General features: G+C 44.0%; 2 protein-coding genes across 2 annotated transcripts in view; one reads left to right on the plus strand and one right to left on the minus strand.

Annotated features, from left to right (window-relative positions):
* Positions 1 to 3,430, minus strand: part of mymk (myomaker, myoblast fusion factor) — a 4,941-nt gene extending 1,511 nt beyond the window's left edge. The window contains exons 1-6 of the mRNA XM_080004617.1: positions 3,097 to 3,430; positions 2,542 to 2,656; positions 1,585 to 1,733; positions 1,365 to 1,481; positions 962 to 1,102; positions 1 to 122 (exon numbers count right to left, since the gene is read on the minus strand). The exon at positions 1 to 122 is cut by the window's left edge and continues 1,511 nt beyond it. Of these exons, the coding sequence (XP_079860743.1) occupies positions 1 to 122; positions 962 to 1,102; positions 1,365 to 1,481; positions 1,585 to 1,733; positions 2,542 to 2,656; positions 3,097 to 3,231 (779 nt within the window). The 5' untranslated portion in view covers positions 3,232 to 3,430. The remainder of the gene's footprint in view (positions 123 to 961; positions 1,103 to 1,364; positions 1,482 to 1,584; positions 1,734 to 2,541; positions 2,657 to 3,096) is intronic.
* Positions 3,431 to 3,747: 317 nt separating this feature from the next.
* Positions 3,748 to 12,500, plus strand: part of ttc16 (tetratricopeptide repeat domain 16) — a gene marked incomplete at its 3' end in the record, with an annotated part of 33,108 nt that continues 24,355 nt past the window's right edge. Inside the window, exon 1 of the mRNA XM_080003744.1 lies at positions 3,748 to 3,753. The remainder of the gene's footprint in view (positions 3,754 to 12,500) is intronic.

The following is a 12,500-nucleotide window of genomic DNA, read 5'->3' on the forward strand; positions in this document are numbered from 1 at the left end:
CCCCAGGGGCGCTCGGTGGGCACCGTCCACACCGTGCGCTCCTTCCTCTGCTTCTTCTTCTGCTCCTCCTCCTTCTCCTCCTTCTTCATCTTCTTTTCCTTGGTGGAACCAGGGGACATTGTCTGGGGGAAAAAATGAAACAGCGCAAAACAAAAAGAAGTTAGAGTGACTTTGGTTGAAAGGATGCTTCACCAGTCAGTCGCTCACCACAAAGCATGTCAGAGCTGTGATTCTGCCGACCCGGCGTTCCCAGCGGAGGCTCTACTTTCGGGTTTCTCTTGCCGACTCTGCTTCTGTTGACGCTTGTACTGACACCACATGCCGGACATCCTCCACCTTGGGGTTGTGACCCCATGTGACGCTACTTGACACGGAGCCGCGGGACCCTTCGATGACTCATGTATTGATAATTGACTTCTATATTTGAGAGGTTTAGAACCCCTGTATGCGCTTGAGATGTTGAATTGCTTCAGGAGGTTCCAGCAAAGCACAGTCCTATATTATTCCATTCACAAACTACGCCCCACAACTCCATGTGGGGCCTTTCAAGCTGTAAAAGCCTAAAGTCCTCAAGTGCAACAACCATTCAATCAAGACATCCACATTGAGTGGAATTCAGAGGCCCCCTACCCCGACCCTTCTTAAAGGTTACATCAGTAAGACTGGCCTTTTTGGCCAAAACTATCAGCAACAGGCGTTTCAAGAACATTAGCAAAGCTCATTTCCATCCTTGCATGTCTTTCCTTTCCAGCTGCTTTGTTTCCTAAAGCAGAGCCGTCACAGACGCTCTGCAGCGACAGCCGAGCAGCTTCACAAACAGTCGACTGTCTTCTGTCTGTCAACAGGTACTTCAGATCCCCTCCGAGCAACACGGTCTCTGTGTTCTGAAGCGGTGAATGCGGAGCCGACGGAGGCTCCGACAGCGAGGGTGTAGCGTGCCGCGGGCGAGCGGGAGACCTACGCAGCAGCAGAGGGCGTAGCAGCCGAGCTTGGCGGCGTCACGTCCGGTCCCGGCGTAGCGGCTCTTCTTCGGGAGCAGCAGCACGAAGGCCACGGCCAGGGAGAGGTGGTAGAAGCTGTGCACGTAGGCGTAGTCCCACTCCTGAGGGGGGGCGAGATGACATGTCTTATCTACCGGCTGCTTTGAAAACATTTCACATCATTCCCCTGCTCGCCCATAAAGTCAAATGTGGCTTTGGCGGTAAAAGTGTGTTCAGCCACCGCCGGCGCAAAGAAACTCATTCAGCCTTGTTCTGCAAACTAAGCGAGGCCTCTGATCTGAGCCCTGACATTTGACAAATTGATTGAATATTTACATTTCAATGACGTTGTGTGTGAAACAAACCACTGCTGATGGAACCCACCTCGAAGTAAAATCGCAACATGAGGGCCAAGGCCCCGAAGCAGCATCCTGGCCCCACCTGCTGCGTGTACACACTGCGCTCCGGGAACACGGCTCGCAGCTCCTTCATCTTCTGCAGCTGCACAGAGCGACAGCACTCAGGACTCAACGCCTCCACTGCAACGTTCTCTCAGAGGACGTCATGCTCCATCGTCTAGCACCCCCCCACCCCCGTCACTCACCCATTTGACGGTGATGATGAACACGGCGGATCCTATGGGTCCGGCGTAGATGCCGTAACCGTAGCGATCCTGATAGGTTCTCACAGCGATGGTCAGAACCCCGAACATGGTGATGCTGGATCGCCGGGGCTCCTCGAAGTCTCCCAGAGCTGAAAGAGACGAGAGTCACCCTTCCAACACAACCACAAGTGTGTGTGTGGTCAATATGCAGGTGTGTGTGTGTGTGTGTGTGTGTGTGTGTGTGTGTGTGTGTGTGTGTGTGTGTGTGTGTGTCAGTGAGAGTTAAAGGGATCCGAACACATGTCCAGCCTCTCGGCGACACATGCTTCCCTCAGCTGTTCAGACCAGCTTTTAATCCGCTGCTTTTAATCCAGAGAACAAGCCTGAGCATGAAACCAAACAGAGTCAGTTCCAATCAATTCTCGTCAATTTCAAATCAGATAAATAAAGTTTTGGAGTCATTTCACCTTAATCTACCGCACCACGGCACATTCTGCTGCAATACCTTTATTCTTTTGTATATCTGGGACAAATCAGTCATTTATGCACCGAGTTCAAAATGGCACACAAGGGACATGTCCGGCTGCCACACTCGCGGCCACGCCCGCTCCCCGTGCGGCAGCCGGACTAAAACATCCTCCTGCTCCAACGTCAGCTGTGTTTATCATGGGTTGCCACGGTGTTAACGCGTGATGTTTTAAATGTACCAAGCACGCCCCCAATCTGTCTCAGCAGAAGGTGGAACTGGCCAGAGGTGGATCGTCAAAGCATCAAAATACAAACGATCAAAATAATAAATCAAATCGTTAATTATTATTAAAAAAGATTAAAAAAAGACTTTCAGACCTTGTTGTTTGTTTTTGTTTTGTTTTGTTTTACATTTTTGGCCTTAATGTGATGGGTTAATCCAGGAGGTGGATTCTCTCTCCTCCAGGGTGTGGTGCTTGTGGTCCTCACCTATGAGCGTCACCCACATGGACAGCGCCGTGCCGTACACGGTGAACAGCTCCAGGACGTCGTGCCTCATGAAGCAGAGGATGGACAGGCCCGGGCCTTCGCACGCGTGGTAGATCTGCACACACAGAGGGGTCAAAGGTCACTCAGCTGCAAACCCCAGTGCTTGGGCGGAGCTGGTTTGTACGCCGCCCTGCAGCGGACGTGTTCTATGTTTCTTATTTGGAATTTGAGCTTTTTATGAAACACATTTTCTCAACTTTTACATAAGAAGCCAAATGTTTCCTAAATGAGGCGCAAAATAAAAGCAGTAAAATGAAGCCGTCCTGAAGAAATATCCAAAAGTAAGACTATAAATAGAAAGTCAATGTTGTCGTTGAAAACCAGACCTCGCCATGCAGCAGTAAAGTCCCATGTATAAAGAGGAAACCTCCACCTTCAGGTGCATCAGCCTCCACCTTCACAGGTAACCGTCTCACACACCAACAGGCCGCTTGGAATTCAAGGAAATTCCCGACGTCTGGAATGAATGACAACAACATGTTTTTCCGTCCTTACCGCTGTGAAGAACATGGTGAAGAAGTAGACCATGGCCTCCATGTGGAAGCCTCGCTTGGCGGCCACGCTCGCCGCCGGCAGGAAGACCACGCTGCTGACCGTGGGAAGCAGCATCTTGGCGATGAACGCTCCCATGGTTGACGGACGCAACCAGGACACCTCCAGGTAAATCGGTTGGATCGGGTGGATCGGGGAGCCTTCCCGGTGCTCTCCCGGTGGATGAAAGAGTCGGTCCGGTGGAGGAGCTCCAGTGGAGGTCCACTTCAGGCTTCTATAAATCGGAGACAGATCTTTAGCCCAGGCTTCGTCTTGAGGGTCCCCTGTCCTCGTACTGTCTGGACCGGAGAGAGTGCGAGTACAACGGACACACTTTCACCCAGCCAGCTGTCCACTTTGGCCCTTTAAAGTTTAAAGTCCCCCGGCATGCGGGCGGGGCCCGCAGGGGCCTGGATTTGCAGTGTCATCCCAGGGCAGCTGTCTGCATACCAGGGGGCGCGGGAGGGAACGGGAGTAGCGGCATTCCACAACGCTGTGGCACATCTGTGCATTCTTACGGGTCAAGCACCACTCACGCACTTTTCTGAACGCTTGTTTTGCTGTACCTGCAGCGCCAGCTGGGTGGGGTTTACTACACCCACAGGATCCAGATCAACTCAGGTAAGATGCTGCTGGCGAGTCGTGTACTTCATGACCTTTGAATACTTTCACGTCCTCTGTGTCCGTGTTGTCCTCCGCTGTCGTCCCGCGTGGCTAACCCCACCTGCCTGGGACTTGGCACACAGCGGAACACATGTCAGATATTATTTTTTCTTTGCTATTTGGAGAGCGGAGTCTGGTTTCAGGGGAACAGATGGAAGCGCAGCAGATTGAAATAGCCGTGGTGTGACTGTGTTCCCTGCGACCCGCCCTCCGCCGACCCATTCAAGCAGAGGAATTCTCCCAAACTCTGGTTGGCAGGGGACGCTTCTGGCGTGGGAAGGGAAAGATGGCGTCCGCTGCTCGCTGTGCGAGGGGATCCAAACAGACACTGAAGTTTCTCTGATGGAATTATGACGCTTTACTGATGAACGGAACATCAGCGACAAAACCAAACTGAACGCTGAGGCCAACGGAAACGCTCTTATTTACCTCCAGAGTGTGGATTGTGCAATAGTACAACAAGTGTCAAATATTTCTCTTTTAATGCAACTGTTTCATAATTGTAAAGGTATAACATGATTTATTGACTTGTCGTTTGAACAAATAGCTTTCAGCTGCTTACGATATGTATCATCTTTAGAATCAGGACAGAACCAGCTCCTGAGAGAATGAACAGAACACAACAGAACAGAACCTGAATGAAAAATATCAATGAATGAAGGAAGTCTGAAGAACTGAGGAATCTGTCTCTCTCTGTCTCTCTCTGTCTCTCTGTCTCTCTGTCTCTCTGTCTCTCTGTCTCTCTCTGTCTCTCTGTCTCTCTGTCTCTCTGTCTCTCTGTCTCTCTGTCTCTCTCTGTCTCTCTGTCTCTCTGTCTCTCTCCTTCATTTTTCTCTCTCTCTATCTCTCAGCTGTTGCACCTGCCCATGGGCACAAAGGGGCTGTGTGGTCCTGTGTGTGTGTGTGTGGTGGGTGTAACCTGAGCAGGCGAGACAGCCTTCAGATCAGCGCTCTCAGGCTGAGTTCAGAGTTTTAAAGTGCAGTTCAGCTAACGGCCACTAGGTGCTGCTTCAGGAAACACTCCGACTGAATGGAAGTCAATGGAAGAAGACTAGAAATACACAGTGAATACGACTTGACTCAGTACTGTCTCAGTATCGAACTTGGAGGCTTATTGATGTGTATATTTAGGGGCATGGTCACCTTGATGGACAGATCTCTCGAGCGTTAGAGCGAGATGAGCATGTCTGGCACCACAAACCGAGACTCGAGTCCAATTTGAGGAATGTCGCCCCCTCTGCCAAAAATCTGGAAAGCTCCAACCCCATCCGACCAAAATGGTGGCAAGCTTGAACCCAAACTCGAGGCTTCAAATCTGCTCCTCAGAAAACCAATCTCATGTTGGTTCCCAGTTTAGATCACCTCATGTGGCTCTCTTCTTCTTCTTCTTCTTCTTCTTCTTCTTCTTCTTCTTCTTCTTCTTCTTCTTCTTCTTCTTCTTCTTCTTCTCCTCCTCTCTCCTCTCTCTCTTTCTCAGAGAGATCAGTGTGGGAATGGAATGCAGACGCATCTGAAAAAACACAGAACTTCCTTTTGATTCATTAATAAATATCCATGATCTTTGACCTCCTGGGGTCTCCCTGTACAAACAAGTGCCTGGGTGGTGGTGGTGGTGGTGGTGCCTGGGTGGTGGTGGTGGTGGTGGTGGCGATGGCGGTGGCGGGCCGGGCGGGAGGTGAGATTTCTCATTTGTAAAATCTCTCGGTTTAAGAGAAAACATCTTCCGTTAAAGGTCAATCTCACCGTCCTGTCGATAGCCTTCAGAGAATGAAGAAGACAACGTTTGATGCTGTGCTCAACAGCACTAAGGCACTAAGGCACTAAGGCACTTAGGCACTAAGGTACTAAGGCACGACGGTACTAAGGCACTAAGGCGCTAAGGCACTAAAGCGCTAAGGTGCTAAGGTACTAAGGCACTAAGGCGCTAAGGCACTAAGGCGCTAAGGCACTAAGGCACTAAGGCACTTAGGCACTAAGGTACTAAGGCACGACGGTACTAAGGCACTAAGGCGCTAAGGCGCTAAGGCGCTAAGGTGCTAAGGTGCTAAGGTACTAAGGCGCTGAGGCACTAAGGCACTGAGGTACTAAGGCACTAAGGCACAAAGGCGCTAAGGCGCGAAGGTGCTAAGGTGCTAAGGTACTAAGGCGCTGAGGCACTAAGGCACTGAGGTACTAAGGCACTAAGGCACAAAGGCACTAAGGCAGAAGGTACTAAGGCAATAAGGCGCTAAGGCGCTAAGGCGCTAAGGCACTAAGGCACTAAGGCACTAAGGCACTAAAGCACTAAGGCACTAAGGCACTAAGGCACTTAGGCACTAAGGTACTAAGGTACTAAGGCACAAAGGCACTAAGGCACTAAGGCACTAAGGCACTAAGGCACTAAGGTAATAAGGCACTAAGGCACTAAGGTACTAAGGCACAAAGGCACTAAGGTACTAAGGCACTAAGGCACTAAGGCACTAAGGCACTAAGGCACCAAGGTACTAAGGCACTAAGGCACTAAGGTACTAAGGTACTAAGGTACTAAGGCACAAAGGCACTAAGGTACTAAGGCACTAAGGCACTAAGGCACTAAGGTACTAAGGTACTAAGGCACTAAGGCACTAAGGTACTAAGGCACTAAGGCACTAAGGCACTAAGGCACAAAGGCACTAAGGTACTAAGGCACTAAGGCACTAAGGTACTAAGGTACTAAGGTACTAAGGCACTAAGGCACTAAGGCACTAAGGTACTAAGGTACTAAGGCACTAAGGTACTAAGGTACTAAGGCACTAAGGTACTAAGGCACTAAGGTACTAAGGTACTAAGGCACTAAGGCACTAAGGTACTAAGGCACTAAGGTACTAAGGCACTAAGGCACAAAGGCACTAAGGCACTAAGGTACTAAGGCACTAAGGCACTAAGGCACTAAGGCACTAAGGCACTAAGGCACTAAGGCACTAAGGTACTAAGGCACTAAGGTACTAAGGTACTAAGGCACTAAGGTACTAAGGCACTAAGGTACTAAGGTACTAAGGCACTAAGGTACTAAGGCACTAAGGCACTAAGGTACTAAGGTACTAAGGCACAAAGGCACTAAGGCACTAAGGTACTAAGGTACTAAGGCACTAAGGTACTAAGGCACTAAGGCACTAAGGTACTAAGGTACTAAGGTACTAAGGCACTAAGGTACTAAGGCACTAAGGTACTAAGGTACTAAGGCACTAAGGCACTAAGGCACTAAGGCACAAAGGCACTAAGGCACTAAGGTACTAAGGCACTAAGGCACTAAGGCACTAAGGCACTAAGGTACTAAGGCACTAAGGCACTAAGGCACTAAGGCACTAAGGTACTAAGGTACTAAGGCACTAAGGTACTAAGGTACTAAGGTACTAAGGCACTAAGGTACTAAGGCACTAAGGCACTAAGGTACTAAGGTACTAAGGCACAAAGGCACTAAGGTACTAAGGTACTAAGGCACTAAGGTACTAAGGCACTAAGGCACAAAGGCACTAAGGTACTAAGGTACTAAGGTACTAAGGTACTAAGGTACTAAGGTACTAAGGCACAAAGGCACTAAGGTACTAAGGTACTAAGGTACTAAGGCACTAAGGTACTAAGGTACTAAGGTACTAAGGTACTAAGGTACTAAGGTACTAAGGCACAAAGGCACTAAGGTACTAAGGCACTAAGGTACTAAGGTACTAAGGTACTAAGGTACTAAGGCACTAAGGTACTAAGGCACTAAGGCACTAAGGCACTAAGGCACAAAGGCACTAAGGTACTAAGGTACTAAGGTACTAAGGTACTAAGGCACAAAGGCACTAAGGTACTAAGATACTAAGGTACTAAGGCACTAAGGTACTAAGGTACTAAGGTACTAAGGTACTAAGGTACTAAGGTACTAAGGCACAAAGGCACTAAGGTACTAAGGTACTAAGGTACTAAGGTACTAAGGCACTAAGGCACTAAGGTACTAAGGTACTAAGGCACAAAGGCACTAAGGTACTAAGGTACTAAGGCACTAAGGTACTAAGGCACTAAGGCACTAAGGTACTAAGGTACTAAGGCACTAAGGCACTAAGGTACTAAGGTTCTAAGGCACAAAGGCACTAAGGTACTAAGGCACTAAGGTACTAAGGTACTAAGGCACTAAGGTACTAAGGCACAAAGGCACTAAGGCACTAAGGTACTAAGGCACTAAGGCACTAAGGTACTAAGGTACTAAGGCACTAAGGCACTAAGGTACTAAGGCACTAAGGCACTAAGGTACTAAGGTACTAAGGCACAAAGGCACTAAGGCACTAAGGCACTAAGGCACTAAGGCACTAAGGTACTAAGGCACTAAGGTACTAAGGCACTAAGGCACTAAGGCACTAAGGTACTAAGGCACAAAGGCACTAAGGTACTAAGGTACTAAGGTACTAAGGCACTAAGGTACTAAGGCACTAAGGTACTAAGGTACTAAGGCACTAAGGTACTAAGGTACTAAGGTACTAAGGTACTAAGGCACTAAGGCACTAAGGTACTAAGGCACTAAGGTACTAAGGCACTAAGGCACTAAGGCACTAAGGTACTAAGGTACTAAGGCACTAAGGTACTAAGGCACAAAGGCACTAAGGTACTAAGGCACTAAGGCACTAAGGCACTAAGGTACTAAGGTACTAAGGTACTAAGGCACAAAGGCACTAAGGTACTAAGGTACTAAGGTACTAAGGCACTAAGGCACTAAGGTACTAAGGTTCTAAGGCACAAAGGCACTAAGGTACTAAGGCACTAAGGTACTAAGGTACTAAGGCACTAAGGTACTAAGGCACAAAGGCACTAAGGCACTAAGGTACTAAGGCACTAAGGCACTAAGGTACTAAGGTACTAAGGCACTAAGGCACTAAGGTACTAAGGCACTAAGGCACTAAGGTACTAAGGTACTAAGGCACAAAGGCACTAAGGCACTAAGGCACTAAGGCACTAAGGCACTAAGGTACTAAGGCACTAAGGTACTAAGGCACTAAGGCACTAAGGTACTAAGGTACTAAGGTACTAAGGCACTAAGGCACTAAGGCACTAAGGTACTAAGGTACTAAGGCACAAAGGCACTGTTTACTGTGGGAATGAGGAAACGCTCCACGCCAAATATTTATTTGTGTGATCTTCTGTCCGTCTGCCTGTCTATCTGTCAGTTGTTGGATGGAGGGGGGTGGATGAGGTTGGAGGCGGTTGAGGAAGGTGGAGGAGGGGGAGGTTGTGGGGGAGACGGAGGAGGATGAGAATGTGGAGGAGGGAGGAGGAGGTGAGATGAGGTCTGGTAAGGTGAAGGAGGGGAAGGAGGTGGAGGACATGGAGGCAGTGGTGGAGGTGTAGGAGGTGGAGGGGATAAAAGAGGGTGGAGGAGGTTGAGGGAGTAGGAGGCAGGGTTTGGGGTCTTCTGGGTGATCTACCCTCAGTCTGGCCAAGCATCAGATCGTGCAGCTAATGCAGCGAGCAGAAGCACAGCGAGTGGAGAACGTGGCTTTCAGGAAGGGTGGGGGTGGGTGGAGGTAGCAGAAAGAGGACTAGAATGAGGAGGAAACAAAAGGGAGTAACGGAGAGGAAGAGTTCAGGTGTTTTGATGATGCATCTGAAAGCCAGTTCACATCTGATACTGTCCAACATGAAACCAGCACAATTTAAATATGAGAACCAACATAATCTAGACACAGAGAAAAGACAGATCATCTAGATTTTGATTTTGATTCAGATTTGGATCCAGATTCAGATTCAGATTCAGATTCAGATTCAGATTTAGATTTAGATTCAGATTTGGATTTAGATTCAGATTTAGATTTAGATTCAGATTTGGATTTAGATTTAGATTCCGATTTATATTCAGATTTAGATTGAGATTTAGGTTCAGATTCCGATTTTGATTCAGATTTAGATTTAGATTGAGATTTAGATTGAGATTTAGATTAGGTTTAGATTTAGATTTAGATTCAGATTTAGATTGAGATTTAGATTCAGGTTTAGATTTAGATTCAGATTTATATTCAGATGTAGATTTAGATTCAGATTTAGATTCAGATTCAGATTCAGATTCAGATTCAGATTCAGATTTAGATTCAGATTTAGATTCAGATTTAGATCTTGATTTAGATTTAGATTTAGATTTAGATTCAGATTCAGATTTAGATTTAGATTCAGATTTAGATTCAGATTCAGATTCAGATTTGTATTCAGATTCAGATTTTGATTTAGATTCAGATTTAGATCTAGATTCAGATTTAGATTCCGATTCAGATTCAGATTCAGATTCAGATTCAGATTCAGATTCAGATTCAGATTCAGATTCAGATTCAGATTTAGACTCCAATTTAGATTCCGATTTATATTCAGATTTAGATTGAGATTTAGGTTCAGATTCCGATTTTGATTCAGATTTAGATTTAGATTGAGATTTAGATTGAGATTTAGATTAGGTTTAGATTTAGATTAAGATTCAGATTTAGATTGAGATTTAGATTCAGGTTTAGATTTAGATTCAGATTTATATTCAGATGTAGATTTATTTTCAGATTTAGATTCAGATTTAGATTCAGATTCAGATTCAGATTCAGATTCAGATTCAGATTTAGATTCAGATTTAGATTCAGATTTAGATCTTGATTTAGATTTAGATTTAGATTCAGATTTAGATTTAGATTCAGATTTGGATTTAGATTTAGATTCCGATTTATATTCAGATTTAGATTGAGATTTAGGTTCAGATTCCGATTTTGATTCAGATTTAGATTTAGATTGAGATTTAGATTGAGATTTAGATTAGGTTTAGATTTAGATTTAGATTCAGATTTAGATTGAGATTTAGATTCAGGTTTAGATTTAGATTCAGATTTATATTCAGATTTAGATTTAGATTCAGATTTAGATTTAGATTCAGATTCAGATTCATATTTAGATTTAGATTCAGATTTAGATTCAGATTCAGATTCAGATTTGTGTTCAGATTCAGATTTTGATTTAGATTCAGATTTAGATCTAGATTCAGATATAGATTCCGATTTAGATTCAGATTCAGATTCAGATTCAGATTCAGATTCAGATTCAGATTCAGATTCAGATTCAGATTCAGATTTAGATTCCAATTTAGATTCCGATTTATATTCAGAATTAGATTGAGATTTAGGTTCAGATTCCGATTTTGATTCAGATTTCGATTTAGATTGAGATTTAGATTGAGATTTAGATTAGGTTTAGATTTAGATTTAGATTCAGATTTAGATTGAGATTTAGATTCAGGTTTAGATTTAGATTCAGATTTATATTCAGATGTAGATTTATATTCAGATTTAGATTCAGATTCAGATTCAGATTCAGATTCAGATTCAGATTTAGATTCAGATTTAGATTCAGATTTAGATCTTGATTTATATTTATATTTAGATTTAGATTCAGATTTAGATTCAGATTCAGATTCAGATTTAGATTTAGATTCAGATTTAGATTTGTATTCAGATTCAGATTTGTATTCAGATTCAGATTTTGATTTAGATTCAGATTTAGATCTAGATTCAGATTTAGATTCCGATTCAGATTCAGATTCAGATTCAGATTTAGATTCCAATTTAGATTCCGATTTTGATTCCGATTTAGGTTCAGCTTTACATTCTGATTTCGATTTAGGTTTAGATTCAGATTCAGATTCAGATTTGGATTTAGATTCAGGTTTAGATTCAGATTCAGATTTAGATTTTGATTTAGATTTAGATTTAGATTCAGATTTAGAGTTAGATTTCAATTCAGATTCACATTCAGATTTAGATTTTGATTCAGATTCAGATTTTGATCCAGATTTAGTTTTAGATTCAGATTTGGATTTAGATTTAGATTCAGATTTATATTGCGATTTTGATTTAGATTTAGACTCAGATTTAGACCTAGATCCAGATTTAGATTTAGATTTAGATTTAGATTTAGACTTAGATTCAGATTTAGATCTAGATTCAGATTTAGAATTAGATTTAGATTGAGATTTAGATTTAGATTTAGATTTAGATTTAGATTTAGATGTAGATTTAGATTTAGATTTAGATTTAGATTCATATTTAGATCTAGATTCAGATCTAGATTCAGATTTAGATTAAGGCGAAATGGACAAACACATACAGTATGTTGTATAATACTTACCACATTGTTCTATGTTTTGTTTAATTTCAGTGAATGTGCGTGTGAACCTTTTTGATACTTTGATATGCTTAATGCTTGAATACAAAGATAATCATTTGAAGCTTTAAGCTAACTCTATATCTCATTCTGTTTTTAAAAAGGGGAGGCTAATTGTTTTGTGTGTCTAGCCTTGTACATGTGCTTTGACTGGTGTATTCCTAGTTAATTTTTTAGGGTGCACACAAAGCCAAAGCATAACTTGAAAATTCAGTATTCAGATACTGACTGGTCAGTCCCAACATTTTTTTTATAATTTAATCTGGATAGCTTTCCTTCCAGATGAGCAGAGTGGCCAAATGTATAAATAGTCTAGCAACCGTTACACCAACAAGTAGGGTAAGCCTACAAAATTAGCTGTACGGTAGTTTGCCTGAACATGGTGGCCTGGGATGGAGTCAAATTCCCGTCCTGAATTATTGTTTCAGTCCTCCCCTGTATCATATCATATCATATCATATCATATCATATCATATCGTATCATATCGTATCATATCGTATCGTATCGTATCGTATCGTATCGTATC

Source organism: Zeus faber (genome assembly GCF_960531495.2).
Source record: "Zeus faber genome assembly, chromosome: 7".
Classification (NCBI taxonomy): Eukaryota; Metazoa; Chordata; class Actinopteri; order Zeiformes; family Zeidae; genus Zeus; species Zeus faber.